The sequence below is a fragment of the Drosophila guanche genome, unplaced genomic scaffold (genome assembly GCF_900245975.1).
Source record: "Drosophila guanche unplaced genomic scaffold, DGUA_6, whole genome shotgun sequence".
Lineage (NCBI taxonomy): Eukaryota > Metazoa > Arthropoda > Insecta > Diptera > Drosophilidae > Drosophila > Drosophila guanche.
In genome coordinates, this window is record NW_022995768.1 from 349,714 (window position 1) to 363,505 (window position 13,792).

Consider the following 13,792-nt stretch of genomic DNA (forward strand, 5'->3'; position numbering starts at 1 on the left):
ATATTATGACAGTTGATTGATATTGGCATTTTTTCATTTCTGCTGCGGACATCGCACTGTTAACCCTGCCTTGTTTACCATGGAAATAGAAAACTTTCAAAAGTAGATAAAACTTTGTGAACATATTTGAATGTCGTGATGCGGATGGGATTACTTAAGTAATTAAATTGTAAAGCGCAAATTTATTTTGTAGAAAGGAATGACTAACTGACTCCTCACTGCATGGAGCTGCAGCTAATTTGGGGTTAACTTCAGACCAATTCTTGTATTCCTTTCATTTTGAAATTTCTTTAAGAACTTTAAGAAACAGCGCAGCAATCCAGATCCTCTCATTGATTATTTTGCTTATTCTATTTCATTCCATTTGCTTTTTCCTTTTTGCCCTCCCTCCCCGCATATTCAACTAAACATTTTCATGGTGATTTTTCTTCCTTTTTTTGCAGGAATGCCCCGAGGGCGTGGTGCACGAGGATTGTTTTAAGGACATTTACGCCAAATTCTTTCCACATGGCAGTAAGTATTAGTATATAAGTGTGTGTTCTCACTCTCTAACCTGGTGTGAGTGTGTGTGTGGGGGGAGGGCTTCAATGCTTTTCCCTATTTTTATAGTTACGTGTCATAAAGCGCCACTCAAGCGTCAATTTCGCTTTTGCAGCAGCTGCGGTGGCAGTATCCACATATACCCAAAAAGCTAAAAAAAAACAACCAAAATGATTTTCAGACATGCCCCTTTGGTTTTTCTTTTTCCTATTCTACATGTATAGATTCGAGTTTATACGCTCATTATGTGTTCAAGGCGTTCGATGTTAATTGCAATGGCGCCATTAGTTTTCGGGTAATTACCATCTCATTACAATTAACTCCGCAATCCGTATATATGGTGTATCCTATATATTGAATGTTCTTTGATGTTTATTAGGATTTACTGGTCACCTTGTCGACACTGCTGCGTGGCTCCGTGTACGAGCGCCTACGCTGGACATTCAAGCTTTACGATTTGAATGGCGATGGACGGATCAGTCGCGGCGAACTGAGCGAAATTATCTTGGCCATACACGAGCTTATGGGCCGAAGACCTCACCAGCCTGAGGATGATCGCAAAGCAAGGGATCAGGTGAGCAAACTATTTAAATATATTAATGAGTGAATAACAACTTAAACGAGAAGGGACGTGTGAGACGCTTCTTAAGCTTCACAACTTTTATACCCGGCACACAGTACTACTTCTACACCTTAGCGGTATTTTTTCAAATTTAAAATTTTTTCTTCATCTGTCATATACATCTATAGCACTACTCACACCAACACGCACCTTTAGCTCGCTCCCCTTCCCTAGACCCACACACTGCAGACTCGCGGCAGAGGCAGAGGCAGCGCCCGCACACAAAAAAAAACCAATAAAAGCTGCGGGACGAGGTGGGTTAAAAGTCGGCAGACGCAGCGGCAGGGGGAGGGCAGCGGCAGGGGGAGGGCAGCGGCAGGGGGAGGGCAGAGGCAGAGGCAGAGGCCGAGTGAAGCAAAAGCAGAGTGTGAAAGAGAGAATGTGAAAAGAACAACAAAAGCTGCGGGACAGGGTGGGTTTAGACACTGGAAATTAATTTCTTCATTGTGACTATAATAATAATCCAATCGGATCCCAATTTGACGATAGATGTGACCATTCCCTACTGAATGGCGTTTTTAGTTTTCTTTTATCTTCAAAATTGTAGGTTTGGGAGGCCTTCGCCCTTTTGCGGGGGCGGAAGGGGGCGGGGCTCATTTTTGAAATACACTGGTTTCAGTGTGAGCCTATAGCAGTCTGGATGCAAAATTTGGTGGCTCTAGCTCTTATAGTCTCTGAGAACTAGCCGACAAACACGACGGACAGACAGACATGGCTCTATCGACTCGGCTATTGATGCTGATCAAGAATATATATACTTTGTGGGGACGGAAACGCTTCCTTCTGTGCGTTACCTACAACCGTTATTCACACAAATACTATTTACTCTTCGAGTACCGGGTATAAAATATGCATGTGGAGCTCCTGTTGAGAATCCTATTATAATAATAATATTTAATAATTTTTTCGTCATACATTTCCGATTTGCATTACGCAATCAGTGATAAGCTTTGGCCATTCCACACAAAGAGCTTCATTACAATCCGAAGAGATGCAAGGCAAAATCATTGTTTGTCTAGACCGAGGCTTTATGCCTGCAATCTGCCTACGTCAATGTCTATATGCCGCTCAATCCTTTTTTGTGCAGCTTGTTCTGTGTAGCATCCACTGACGTTTCGCGACCAATGCGCACAGTGCGTATGAGTAATTATAATTGTGACAACAATAGCAGACATTTTACCAGAGGGGTATTGAAAATGTATCGACAGCTCAACGACGCGAGAAAAGATGGCAAGGGGCCAGAGGAAAAGCAAAAAGCAGATGCTTTCTTGCGCGAAAACAACCACGGAAAACTTACTTAATGACGCAAGTCGCACCATTGCACTCGTTGCGTACCCCTGCCCACGGCACCTCTTAATTAAATTAAAACTTTCTGTATAATTAGCATGGAAAAATAATTCTAGTTTTGGTTATTTATTTGAACTTAAAGGTGGATCGTGTTTTTCGCAAGCTTGACTTGAACCAGGACGGCATCATAACGATAGAGGAGTTCTTGGAGGCGTGTTTGAAGGACGATTTGGTAACGCGCTCGCTACAGATGTTCGACAATGACCTTTGATGACAAGAGGACGAGCCCGTTTTGTTGACCACGTCAAAGACTATAGTATCGCTTATCGATCTATAAATTGCAATAAAATATAAAAGGAAACGAAAATTCTCATAAATAAGCGAGGGAAAATCACCTTTAAAAAACACTTACTACCTACCTATGACAAAAAAAACACCACTGAAATTGATGGCAAATAATGGAAATGAAACATATTAGTAATTGAAAAATTAGTTTATGCCAAAATATCGAAAGAAGAAAAACTTTAAAACTTTATGAATGTGTTATTGTATAACTAGAAATCGATAAAAACAAAACAAAAACCATAATGAAGATTAAGAAATGAATATGAATACGAATACGAAACATTTTTTGAGCATATTCTGAATATAATCCTGCCGTCAAAAGCGTGTTGGTCTTGTAAGTATTTACTTACCTAATGTGTAAATTGACTTTATTTGAAGCAACAAACAACACCAATAACTAAACTAAAATAAAAAAAACTAAACCACCAATACCCGAAAATGATTGATTCATGAATGGAATTGGTCACGGAGAAAACGAGCCGGCTCTCAATACACGATTTACTTTACTCGATTAACCATATACTTAATCATACAACAAAAAGAACAGTAAAAATACTATAGTACGTATAGTAATACACTTTACTAAAGAATAATACGAAGATAATGAATTTGTTTTCACCCTAAACTTTGTTGCCTGGAAACCCTGGAAAAACTGTAAAAAACCGAACCCTCCCTCCTCCTCTTTGCAGTCAATTAAAGCCCATGAACACAGAAACATATGACAAATTACAGACATATTATAATTCATTTAGAAAATGTGGGAAAATCTATTAAAATTCATTTTTCATTTAAATTAATTCATTTTTATTGCATCAACTAATTGATGATAATTTGATGATTTAATGTAAAGACAAAAATAAATTTATAAAAACACCAGAACACCCATGATTAATAATATAAAGAGTATCATATGGATGTATTTATTTATGTATGTATATGTATATGGACTAGTATGTCTGGGTCCTATTTTTGCCCAACCAACCACCGATAGAACAAAAAAAATAGCACTTGACAATTACAGTTTAATTAATATTTATACGAGACCGTTCGTATAGTTAATGTTAACTCCAATTCAAAACACGACTCTTCAATTATATTGCATTAACATACATTTCATTACACATGCAATCACATACGAGTATGTACATATGTACAAAACTATTTTTGTATAAGATCCTACGACAATATTTTCCATTTATTATTTCAAGTCTGCAATTAATGCCTGGGTCACAGTACCGTTGGTTCTAGGGCAGCCACAGACACAAAATGTAAAAGGAATGAGAGGAAAGACAGGTTTTTACACTCAAAACAGGGTTAAGACAAGACAATCAATGTGGTTTGATATTTCATATTTCCCCCTTTTTAGTTGTACAATTACATGATTACATACATACATCGTTCTACCATTATTACTTCGAAAAAAACACATACGTCGATCTTATAAAACTTATAAAAACAGGAGTGGAACACGGCGACAAACGATAAAATTCTTTTAAGAACTTTGGTCAGCTCAACAAAGCAAACCCGGTTGGTAGAGCTTGTTGTCGCCAGTGTGATCTGGCTTGTAACCATTGTTACTGACTCACCTAACAAAGAGCCAGGGGTTGTTATCCGGCTCGAACGACCGAATTATCATTCGCAGGACCATGTTGACCCTACTCTATGTACCATTCTGTCGATCGGCGTCCAAATCCTTTGTCGTTCAAAAGATTCCAGAAAACACCAATTTATTACTTTATAAACTTTTCATATTTCACGCGCAAACTTCATCTCTTGTCGGAGTCTATGGTCGGACAACTTCTGTCAAATCAAGAATACATATTTCTTACATGGTCATACCACTAACCAAAAAGTATAGTAAATTGTCAATTCAAAGGAAGCGAAACGTCACCGTAGAATGTGCCAACGTCGCAGCTACAAGGATTAGTGCGTGTGGAACACGCAGCTAGAAGTCCCAGCTACATTTGTATAAGTGCGTGTAGCCAATGATTTTTTTAGCGCTCCAAACCGGTTCTGTCTTGATTCACACGGACACTGCAAGCAATGTATGTGTTGGTGCGCTGACTTTCTGAAGAGCGATGGAACGAAAATTCGTTTTGATGATTTGATTTTGTTTTCGGGGCTTGGCGTATGAACCTGACCTACCACAACATGTGTAGAATGAGGGGTGGAGATTGGTGGCCGGACCTTTGGGGGTTGGAAAAAATATATATACCAATAAAAGTTGTTATTGTATTTGAATGATGTATTTGTTTTAAATGCTGATTTTATACTGCTTTATTCAAAATTGTATGCATATATTATGGAAACGCCGTCGCTTCTCGACTTCGTTGCTGCCGTCTTATCAACATTGTTACCAAATCCATCTTTTACAGACAAATCTTTTCAGATAAATATATACTGTAATTATATACTATACTATTTGGTTAGTGGTCATACTTAAAAAGATAAAGTATCATAAAAATACTGAAAATTAAACCTTTCGTTTCGCAACTATATACATATATCAAGTATTTTTCTTTGCTGCTTATATGAGCATCATAGATTTCGATTTTTGGCCTTCTTGATAAAATTTAATTGATTTAATTCTTTTAAATAAATAAAGCTTTTTTATTCATCGGTATCTACACATTTTTGTTTCTTATTCCATTTAATATTTCTTTGATTTAAATCAAAATTTCTTCCAACGTAAATCAACAATTCAATATAGATTAAATCTATCTATATTATATCTAACTTTTATATCAAAACTGTCAAACCCAACACGTAAACCCTATCATAACATAACACCAAACTAGTTTCAATGTAATCTTGAGAAAAACTTTTCTGAGTCTACGACTAGGGAGTATTACCAACCCGAAATTAAATCATCTGCTTAGAATATTTATTACACCTTTCAGCAGAAAAAGTCATTTAATTTAGAGATATATTCCTATAGCGTCACATACTTTAATACCCGGTACTCACTTAGTGTACCTGTACCATATTATTTTTTCGAATTTTAAATTTGACATTTTTCATTTTTGCTACACCCGTCAGCTACATCTACATAACTTCTCTCGCCAACACGCTCGCTCCCCTCCCCTAGAGCCACACAAAAACAAGACTCGGTTATTAACGCTCTGTATTAGAAAAAGAGTGACCATCAAAGTTGCGTATAAGAAATTTTCATGGCGCCAATTTCGAAAAATCTGCTATGAAACCTAGCGGTCATTATTGCACAGAATGTGCAGGGAAAAAGTACCAATTTCATTTCTGTTTTAAATATCTCACAAATTGGAAAATACGATTAACTGATCCAATTTTTTTGATGCATTTTATTTAGTAGTCTTTTTACTACGTGTTCTGTAATGTGAACGATATCTAGTGGTTGGCGATGTCTTCTACATCTAGATGTAGTCCTGAGTGCCGGGTATAAAAGTTGTGACGCGTAAGAAGCGTCTCACACGTCCCTTCTCGTTTTTCTTGTTGTATAAATATTTGGTTAGAAAAGTGTGCTATAAAGTGTATGTTGTGTGACTTGAATGGTTTGTGCTTCAAAAACGCTGCTTCACAAACTCCAAAAGATGTCACACTCCTCTCTGTCACTCCCCAAACGAAACTTCAATTTGCTCTACTAGCTGCACGCTCTTTTCTGTAGTTAAAAGTACTACAAAATTGTGTTTTTTTTAAGAATTGACCAGGGAAGCTCCGGGCATCTTCTAGTTGCTGCTAAATTCGCTCTTTTTTCCCNGCGGCAGAGGCAGAGGCCTCACACTGCAGAAGCAGAGTGTGAATGAGATAATGTGAAAAAACAAAAAAATCTGCTGGATAGCGTTGGTTTAGCCATTGCAAATTAATTTCTTCATTGTGGCTGTAATAATGATCCAATCGGATCCCAATCTGATCTGATTAAATTGTAGCTTTGGGAGGGTTTCGCCCTTTTGCGGTCTCGCAATTATGACATTTTTTTTTTAAATACACTGGTTTTGGTGTGAGCATACAGCATTCTGGAGGCAAAATCTGGTTGCTCTAGCTGTTATAGTCTCTGAGAACTAGCCGACAAACAAGACGGACAGACAGACAGACATACATGGCTCTATCCACTCGGCTATTGATGCTGATCAAGAATATATATACTTTATGGGGTCAGAAACTTTTCCTAGTGTGCGTTACATACTTTGTGCACAAATACAATATACCCTATTTACTGTTTGAGTACCGGGTATAATGATATAAAATCAACGATTCGAAGTTGAAGGAACCTTAATGTCTAACCTATTCACATACATACATATGTAATAATAATAATGAAATTGAAACGCTTAAACCTAAACTTAACCTAAATTAAAATCGAAATTACTTTATTTAACTAATCGAATTGGAATTCCAAATTGACTATGAATTTAAATATCCACCAAGTTACGTCCAGATCGAAGTTTAAATGCTGTACGATTAGCTAGATGGATGGTGGGTCCGGATGAGGATTCCCCCAGCAGTCAGAATGTATTTTAAGCAAACATAACCAATTTTAACCACAATGAATACACAATATTAAACTACGATTAATTTGCATTTAGTTGAGGCTAAATATAATCAAAAATGTACCTAGTAAATGTAAATTACGATAAGAAATCGGAAAGGGTTAATGTCCGAGCAGATATCAAAACCATCTTAAATGAAATGCCCTAAGTTACGTACATATATACATAATTTACGTGTATGCTTCCCCCTTATGAATAATAAATGGAATGAAACGGAACTTAACAGGAGCAAAACGTGGTTAGTGATTGGGATTGTTTATAAGCAGAATAAACGCACAAACAAAGAACTTTATTATCATACTTATCACTAACTATGGTAACATTACGGTTTAACATATGTACAAACCTATGATAAATCCATCTTACAATGATGAAATTACACAATAAAAAAATTAATTTCTAGTAGCTAAACCCACCCCGCCCCTCAGCTTATATTCGTTTTTTTCACATTCTCTCATTCACACTCTGCTTCTGCGGTGTGCGGCCACTGTCTCTGCTGAGAGTCTGCAGTGTGTGGGTGTAGGGAAGGGGAGCGAGGTGAAGGAGCGTGTTGGCGTGAGTAGTGTTGTTGATGTAGATGACAGATGAAGAACAAATGTAAAACTTGACAAATAACCGCTAAGGTGCAGATGTAGTACTGAGTGCCAGGTATAAAAGTTGTGACGCGAAAGAAGCATCTCACACGCCCCTTCTCGTTATTCATCGGTATCTACACATTTTTGTTTCTTTTTATACCCAGTACTCGAAGAGTAAATAGGGTATATTGTATTTGTGGGGAATAACATGCACATGAATCTGCATACATGCATACTGACGGAGTACCGTCAAGATATGCCCCGCTCGAAGCGCCTCACGTTCCTACTCGTTTATTCTCTGTTTGTTTTTGCAGTTGAAGTGCTGCGGTGCAGATGGACCTGGTGACTGGGCCACGAGTCGATTTAATAATGTGGATCGCACTAATATTGTGGAAATTGCCGTGTCTTCCATTAATGTATTTTACAACATACCTGAGTCCTGCTGTAAGGAGGACCTCAAGGATAACGAGTGCGAACTGTCGCGTCGCTTGAAGTTTGGTGGCCCCTTGAATACGGCCATCTACCAGCAGGTAAAGCGGATAAGATGGATTGAGTAGTTTCAATGGATGTTTCATGGTATAGTAGATTTATGGTATTGCCCATTCTCATGGGAAACTCATTTGACATTCAAATTGTTTCCTTAACTGGGGACAGTCGGCTGTTGCCTGTCGCTTGTTGTCGTTCTTCGACTCATTAAGCCACCGAAAAACTATCAAAAATTAAATGAGAGGTGTGTCTGAAGCATGATTTCTTGCCGCTGGTGATTACTATTGATGGCGTGAGGGCCCATTAAATTTAATAATCCTTTGTTGTTATTGTGATCTCACGCCGGGCGTGGCACTAAAGGAAAATAAAAACACTGAAAAATGTATTAATTAATATATGTAGATATTCCACACGCATTTCAAATGCTATATGCAACTATATAAAATTCCATATACTAATCAAACACATTCTTTGTACATATATATTAATGAACCGCACTTTTTGTTACAGGGCTGCGTTGATAAAATGATTGAGATCATTTACGAGAATTGGGTCAGCATTTTTGCCATCACTATTGCTGTCATACTGTTGGAGCTGCTGTCGCTGACCTTTGCCCTGAGCCTGTGCTGTGCGGTGAGGAATCAGCACTACAAGGCCTGAGAATTACAGAACTCCCATAGGGAAATCACAGACGATGAGAAGTAGTAACAAACCAAATAGAAACGGATGCATAGCAAGCATTAATGAGAGAGACAGAGGACAAGCGAATGGGGAAAAAAGAGCGAATTTAGCAGCAACTAGAAGATGCCCGGAGCTTCCCTGGTCAATTCTTAAAAAAAACACAATTTTGTAGTACTTTTAACTACAGAAAAGAGCGTGCAGCTAGTAGAGCAAATTGAAGTTTCGTTTGGGGAGTGACAGAGAGGAGTGTGACATCTTTTGGAGTTTGTGAAGCAGCGTTTTTGAAGCACAAACCATTCAAGTCACACAACATACACTTTATAGCACACTTTTCTAACCAAATATTTATACAACAAGAAAAACGAGAAGGGACGTGTGAGACGCTTCTTACGCGTCACAACTTTTATACCCGGCACTCAGGACTACATCTAGATGTAGAAGACATCGCCAACCACTAGATATCGTTCACATTACAGAACACGTAGTAAAAAGACTACTAAATAAAATGCATCAAAAAAATTGGATCAGTTAATCGTATTTTCCAATTTGTGAGATATTTAAAACAGAAATGAAATTGGTACTTTTTCCCTGCACATTCTGTGCAATAATGACCGCTAGGTTTCATAGCAGATTTTTCGAAATTGGCGCCATGAAAATTTCTTATACGCAACTTTGATGGTCACTCTTTTTCTAATACAGAGCGTTAATAACCGAGTCTTGTTTTTAACTTTTAAAAATTAGCTTTTGGCCACTGTTTCCGCAACTCCTCGAAATAAAAAGCCAAGTGCTGCTGGTTGGACCGAGTCGGATATCAAATCAATTTAATGTATTCTTCTTTTCAATTTCGATATTCATCTGTTAAATGCATGTTCTTCCTCTTTCTCTATCGTATTCACATATCACATGTATGTTCTATAGCAACAAGCTTCTGTCAGTATGTCGTAAATGCAACAATTCAATAGCTTAATGCTACAAATTCATTTTACTTATACAAAATACTAATTGCTACGGGCCATAATTTGGCTAATTGGCGTAAACAGCCACCAAAACTGGTCATTGGGACAATGGTGCATCTGCACCTCAGCAGTGTTTTGTCAAATTTTAAATAGGCAGGGGCCGAGTGAAGCAGAAGCAGAGTGTGAATGAGAGAATGTGCAAAAAAANCTCGCACACTCTGTCTCATTGAGTGTGTGCATCTAGGGCACTAACCATACAGTATAGTAACTATAACTAACTAACTATGGTTAGTGTCTAGAGGAAAGGGCGAGCTATAAGAGCGTGTTGGCGGGAGAAGTGATGTAGATGAAAAAAGATGAAAAAAATGTTAAATTCGAAAAAAACAAGGTTACATACAAATGTACATTTACATGTACGTTTGCTTATACAAAATACTAATTGCTACGGGCCATAATTTGGCTAATTGGCGTAAACAGCCACCAAAACTGGTCATTGGGACAATGGTGCATCTGCACCTCAGCAGTGTTTTGTCAAATTTTAAATAGGCAGGGGCCGAGTGAAGCAGAAGCAGAGTGTGAATGAGAGAATGTGAAAGGAACAACAAAAGCTGCTGGACAGGTTGGGTTTAGCCACAGCAAATTAATTTCTTTATTCTGGCTATAAAATTTTGGTGATCTGATAGATATGGCCATTCCCTACGGAATGGCGTTTTTAGTTTTCTTTTATCTTCAAAATTGTAGATTTGGTAGGTTTTNTTATGGTATTTAGATGATATGGTACTTTGTAGGTAACTTTGATGAGTTAGGTAGAATAGGCGAAATGGACGACCATCTACCGGCATAAGTTCCCCGGTGGTTTGAAGTTCGCTGCGCTGTCAAGCGTGAGCAATAGGAACTCCAGGAGGAATGTCGTCCTGAGTCCATACAACATTTTATGTAAGTACCTTCTGTGCTGTTAAAGGTGTTATAATCACGCTAGGTGTAATAATTTAGCTGAGCACCGGGTCAGTGGTCCAGGTAGACGTCGCGTCGTGAAGTTGACGTTTTTGTTTGTCTCTTATTTGCTCATCCTTGCACTCCGCGAAGCTCGCCCCGTATAGAACTGCCATGAGGCAGTCATACGTACATACGTCTAAGTACACGTACAATAACCCCACAAATACAATATACCCTATTTACTCTTCGAGTACCGGGTATAAAAAGAAACTAAAAACTAATAAAACAACTTTTATACCCGGCACTCAGTCAGCATATATGATGCACACATGTACATATATATGTATAACACTAAAGTTACATGCATGCACATGTACATTTGTATGTAACCTTATGTTTTTTTTTAATTTAACATTTTTTTCATCTTTTTTCATCTACATCACTTCTCCCGCCAACACGCTCTTATAGCTCGCCCTTTCCTCTAGACACTAACCATAGTTAGTTAGTTATAGTTACTATACTGTATGGTTAGTGCCCTAGATGCACACACTCAATGAGACAGAGTGTGCGAGCGAGATAGTATAAGCAACAAAAATAAAGAAAGCTGCTAGATGGGGTGGGGGGGGCAGCCCCTGGACATTAATTTCGTCATTCTGCCTATCTGATCCTAATTCCTGGATCTGATAGATATGGAAATTATCCACNGTGCCCTAGATGCACACACTCAATGAGACAGAGTGTGCGAGCGAGATAGTATAAGCAACAAAAATAAAGAAAGCTGCTAGATGGGGTGGAGGGGGCAGCCCCTGGACATTAATTTCGTCATTCTGCCTATCTGATCCTAATTCCTGGATCTGATAGATATGGAAATTATCCACAGCTTTGTTTTATTCTATCTTAAAAATTGTGTGCATATAGCTGATTTTCGAGCTTTTGTGGGTGAAACTATTCAAGGTTAATTTTTAGCCAGCCTTACGGATCACATTCGACAGTGTTCTTAGACACTTCCAATCATATTTTGTTGAAACCTAGTTCATAGCCAAACAAAAGCATAACATTTGAGATTTAAATAAAATAAAACTATTCTTATGCTACTTATAATTAATAATACGAAAAGTAAAACACAAAACAAATCAAGAACTATGCCCAAAAACAGAATGGGGTAAAACGATATAAAATACGTTTTATTGAAAAATAACAATTTAATTATAAATGTGACTAAAGTAATTTTATTTGTGGGGTATCCATGAGGCAGAATCAGAACTCATTAATGAATCGAATCCGGCAAGAATATATTTGAATATATCAGACACTATTCCTTTATTTTTTAGATAGTTAAAAACTGGTTAAACATTTATTTTTATCTGTAAACTCCACACAATTTTGCTTTAATAGATGCTTATTTATTTATCTCAAATATCCATATTGATTCAATATTATCTCTTGCTTATTATTTTGATTATTTTATAGAATAGTTTATAGAATTTAGTTTTAAAAATATCATTATCCTTCAAATGAATACAAATCTTGAGCATCGATTATGTTGCTTTATTGCTGTCACTGACTTTTGCCTATTTGATGTCTTGTTGAATGTGCATTTTGTTATTTTTTTATTGTGTTTATATGTATGTATGAATTTATGTTTGTATGTTGTTTCCATATGCTTTAAAGTTACAGATTTTTGTATTATAATGAGAATGGTATGTTTTCTGGGTATGTCCTACATTTTGTTTTGATTTCAGATGCCTGATGAAGTTTTATAGAGCATTAAGTATTTCGCTACATCAATTTTAAATAATTATTTTCATAAAACACTTATTGCCTAGATATATTCCAATGGATTTACTACAGTTCAAACACATGAACGAACGAACATTTGCCTCGATTGCGTTTCTAACTTAGCCTAAAATCTCTTTCTCATCGCTGTATTTAACTTTGATGAAAATGCCACAAAAACCTATCCACTAAGAGATGTTCAATAAATAATTTACTTTAAGGTGTACATTTAAATACAAATAGATTTACTTAAACTAGATTTTTTTCCCACCTTTTCTTCTTTTATTGTAAATTTAATATCATTTTGTCCTTGGATGGGTTCTTATAGATTTGATTTATTTAAACGCTGGGATGTGGGTACAAAGTGTGACGCTTAGGCTGCGCTTAACAACAAAAAACAAAGTTCACATACATTTAACAACATTAAAATGATAATTATACAAAAAATATATGTACGTATATTTTTAATGTTCAATTAGTTTATGTTGAATGGTAAAAATTCAACGAATGTATATATATGTATATAAAGAGATTTTCCATACAATTTTTGTGTACTTTCCATTAAACATTTTGGGGCTGGTTGTGTTGTTGCTTTTTTGATTCGTTCTCATACATACTATAAATAGTTGCACTTACACAATGATTTGTTAATAATAGTAATATACATTTTGATGCAGGTAATAATGGACTGAACGGTTCTGTCTTGATTCACATGGACACTGCAAGCAATGTATGTGTTGGTGCGCTGACTTTCTGAAGAGCGATGGAACGAAAATTCGTTTTGATGATTTGATTTTGTTTTTGGGGCTTGGCGTATGAACCTGACCTACCACAACATGTNTGTTCAATTAGTTTATGTTGAATGGTAAAAATTCAATGAATGTATATATATGTATATAAAGAGATTTTCCATACAATTTTTGTGTACTTTCCATTAAACATTTTGGGGCTGGTTGTGTTGTTGCTTTCTTGATTCGATCTCATACATACTATAAATAGTTGCACTTACACAATGATTTGTTAATAATAGTAATATACATTTTGATGCAGGTAATAATGGACTCG

General features: G+C 36.8%; 2 protein-coding genes across 3 annotated transcripts in view; both read left to right on the top strand.

Moving 5' to 3' along the window:
• LOC117591203 (Kv channel-interacting protein 1) overlaps positions 1-3,031 on the top strand; it is a 31,220-nt gene extending 28,189 nt beyond the window's left edge. For both annotated transcript variants that reach the window (XM_034284343.1, XM_034284342.1), the window contains 4 exons: positions 444-513; positions 765-835; positions 920-1,114; positions 2,592-3,031. In XM_034284343.1, the coding sequence (XP_034140234.1) occupies positions 444-513; positions 765-835; positions 920-1,114; positions 2,592-2,720 (465 nt within the window). In that variant the 3' untranslated portion in view covers positions 2,721-3,031. The remainder of the gene's footprint in view (positions 1-443; positions 514-764; positions 836-919; positions 1,115-2,591) is intronic.
• A 4,209-nt stretch (positions 3,032-7,240) lies between these two features.
• Positions 7,241-9,150, top strand: LOC117591200 (tetraspanin-17-like). Its single transcript, XM_034284339.1, has 3 exons — positions 7,241-7,279; positions 8,147-8,422; positions 8,889-9,150. The coding sequence occupies exons 1-3, from the start codon at positions 7,241-7,243 to the stop codon at positions 9,036-9,038; spliced, it is 465 nt and encodes a 154-aa protein (XP_034140230.1). The 3' UTR covers positions 9,039-9,150.
• Positions 9,151-13,792: the final 4,642 nt, after the last annotated feature.

Bases quoted from the DNA above. Each gene is read 5' to 3' on its own strand.
- LOC117591200 (XM_034284339.1), top strand. From the start codon at position 7,241: ATGGTGGGTCCGGATGAGGATTCCCCCAGCAGTCAGAAT. The intron at 7,280-8,146 runs GTATTTTAAGCA...AGTACCGTCAAG, and splicing joins ATTCCCCCAGCAGTCAGAAT to ATATGCCCCGCTCGAAGCGC. The intron at 8,423-8,888 runs GTAAAGCGGATA...TTTTTGTTACAG, and splicing joins ATACGGCCATCTACCAGCAG to GGCTGCGTTGATAAAATGAT.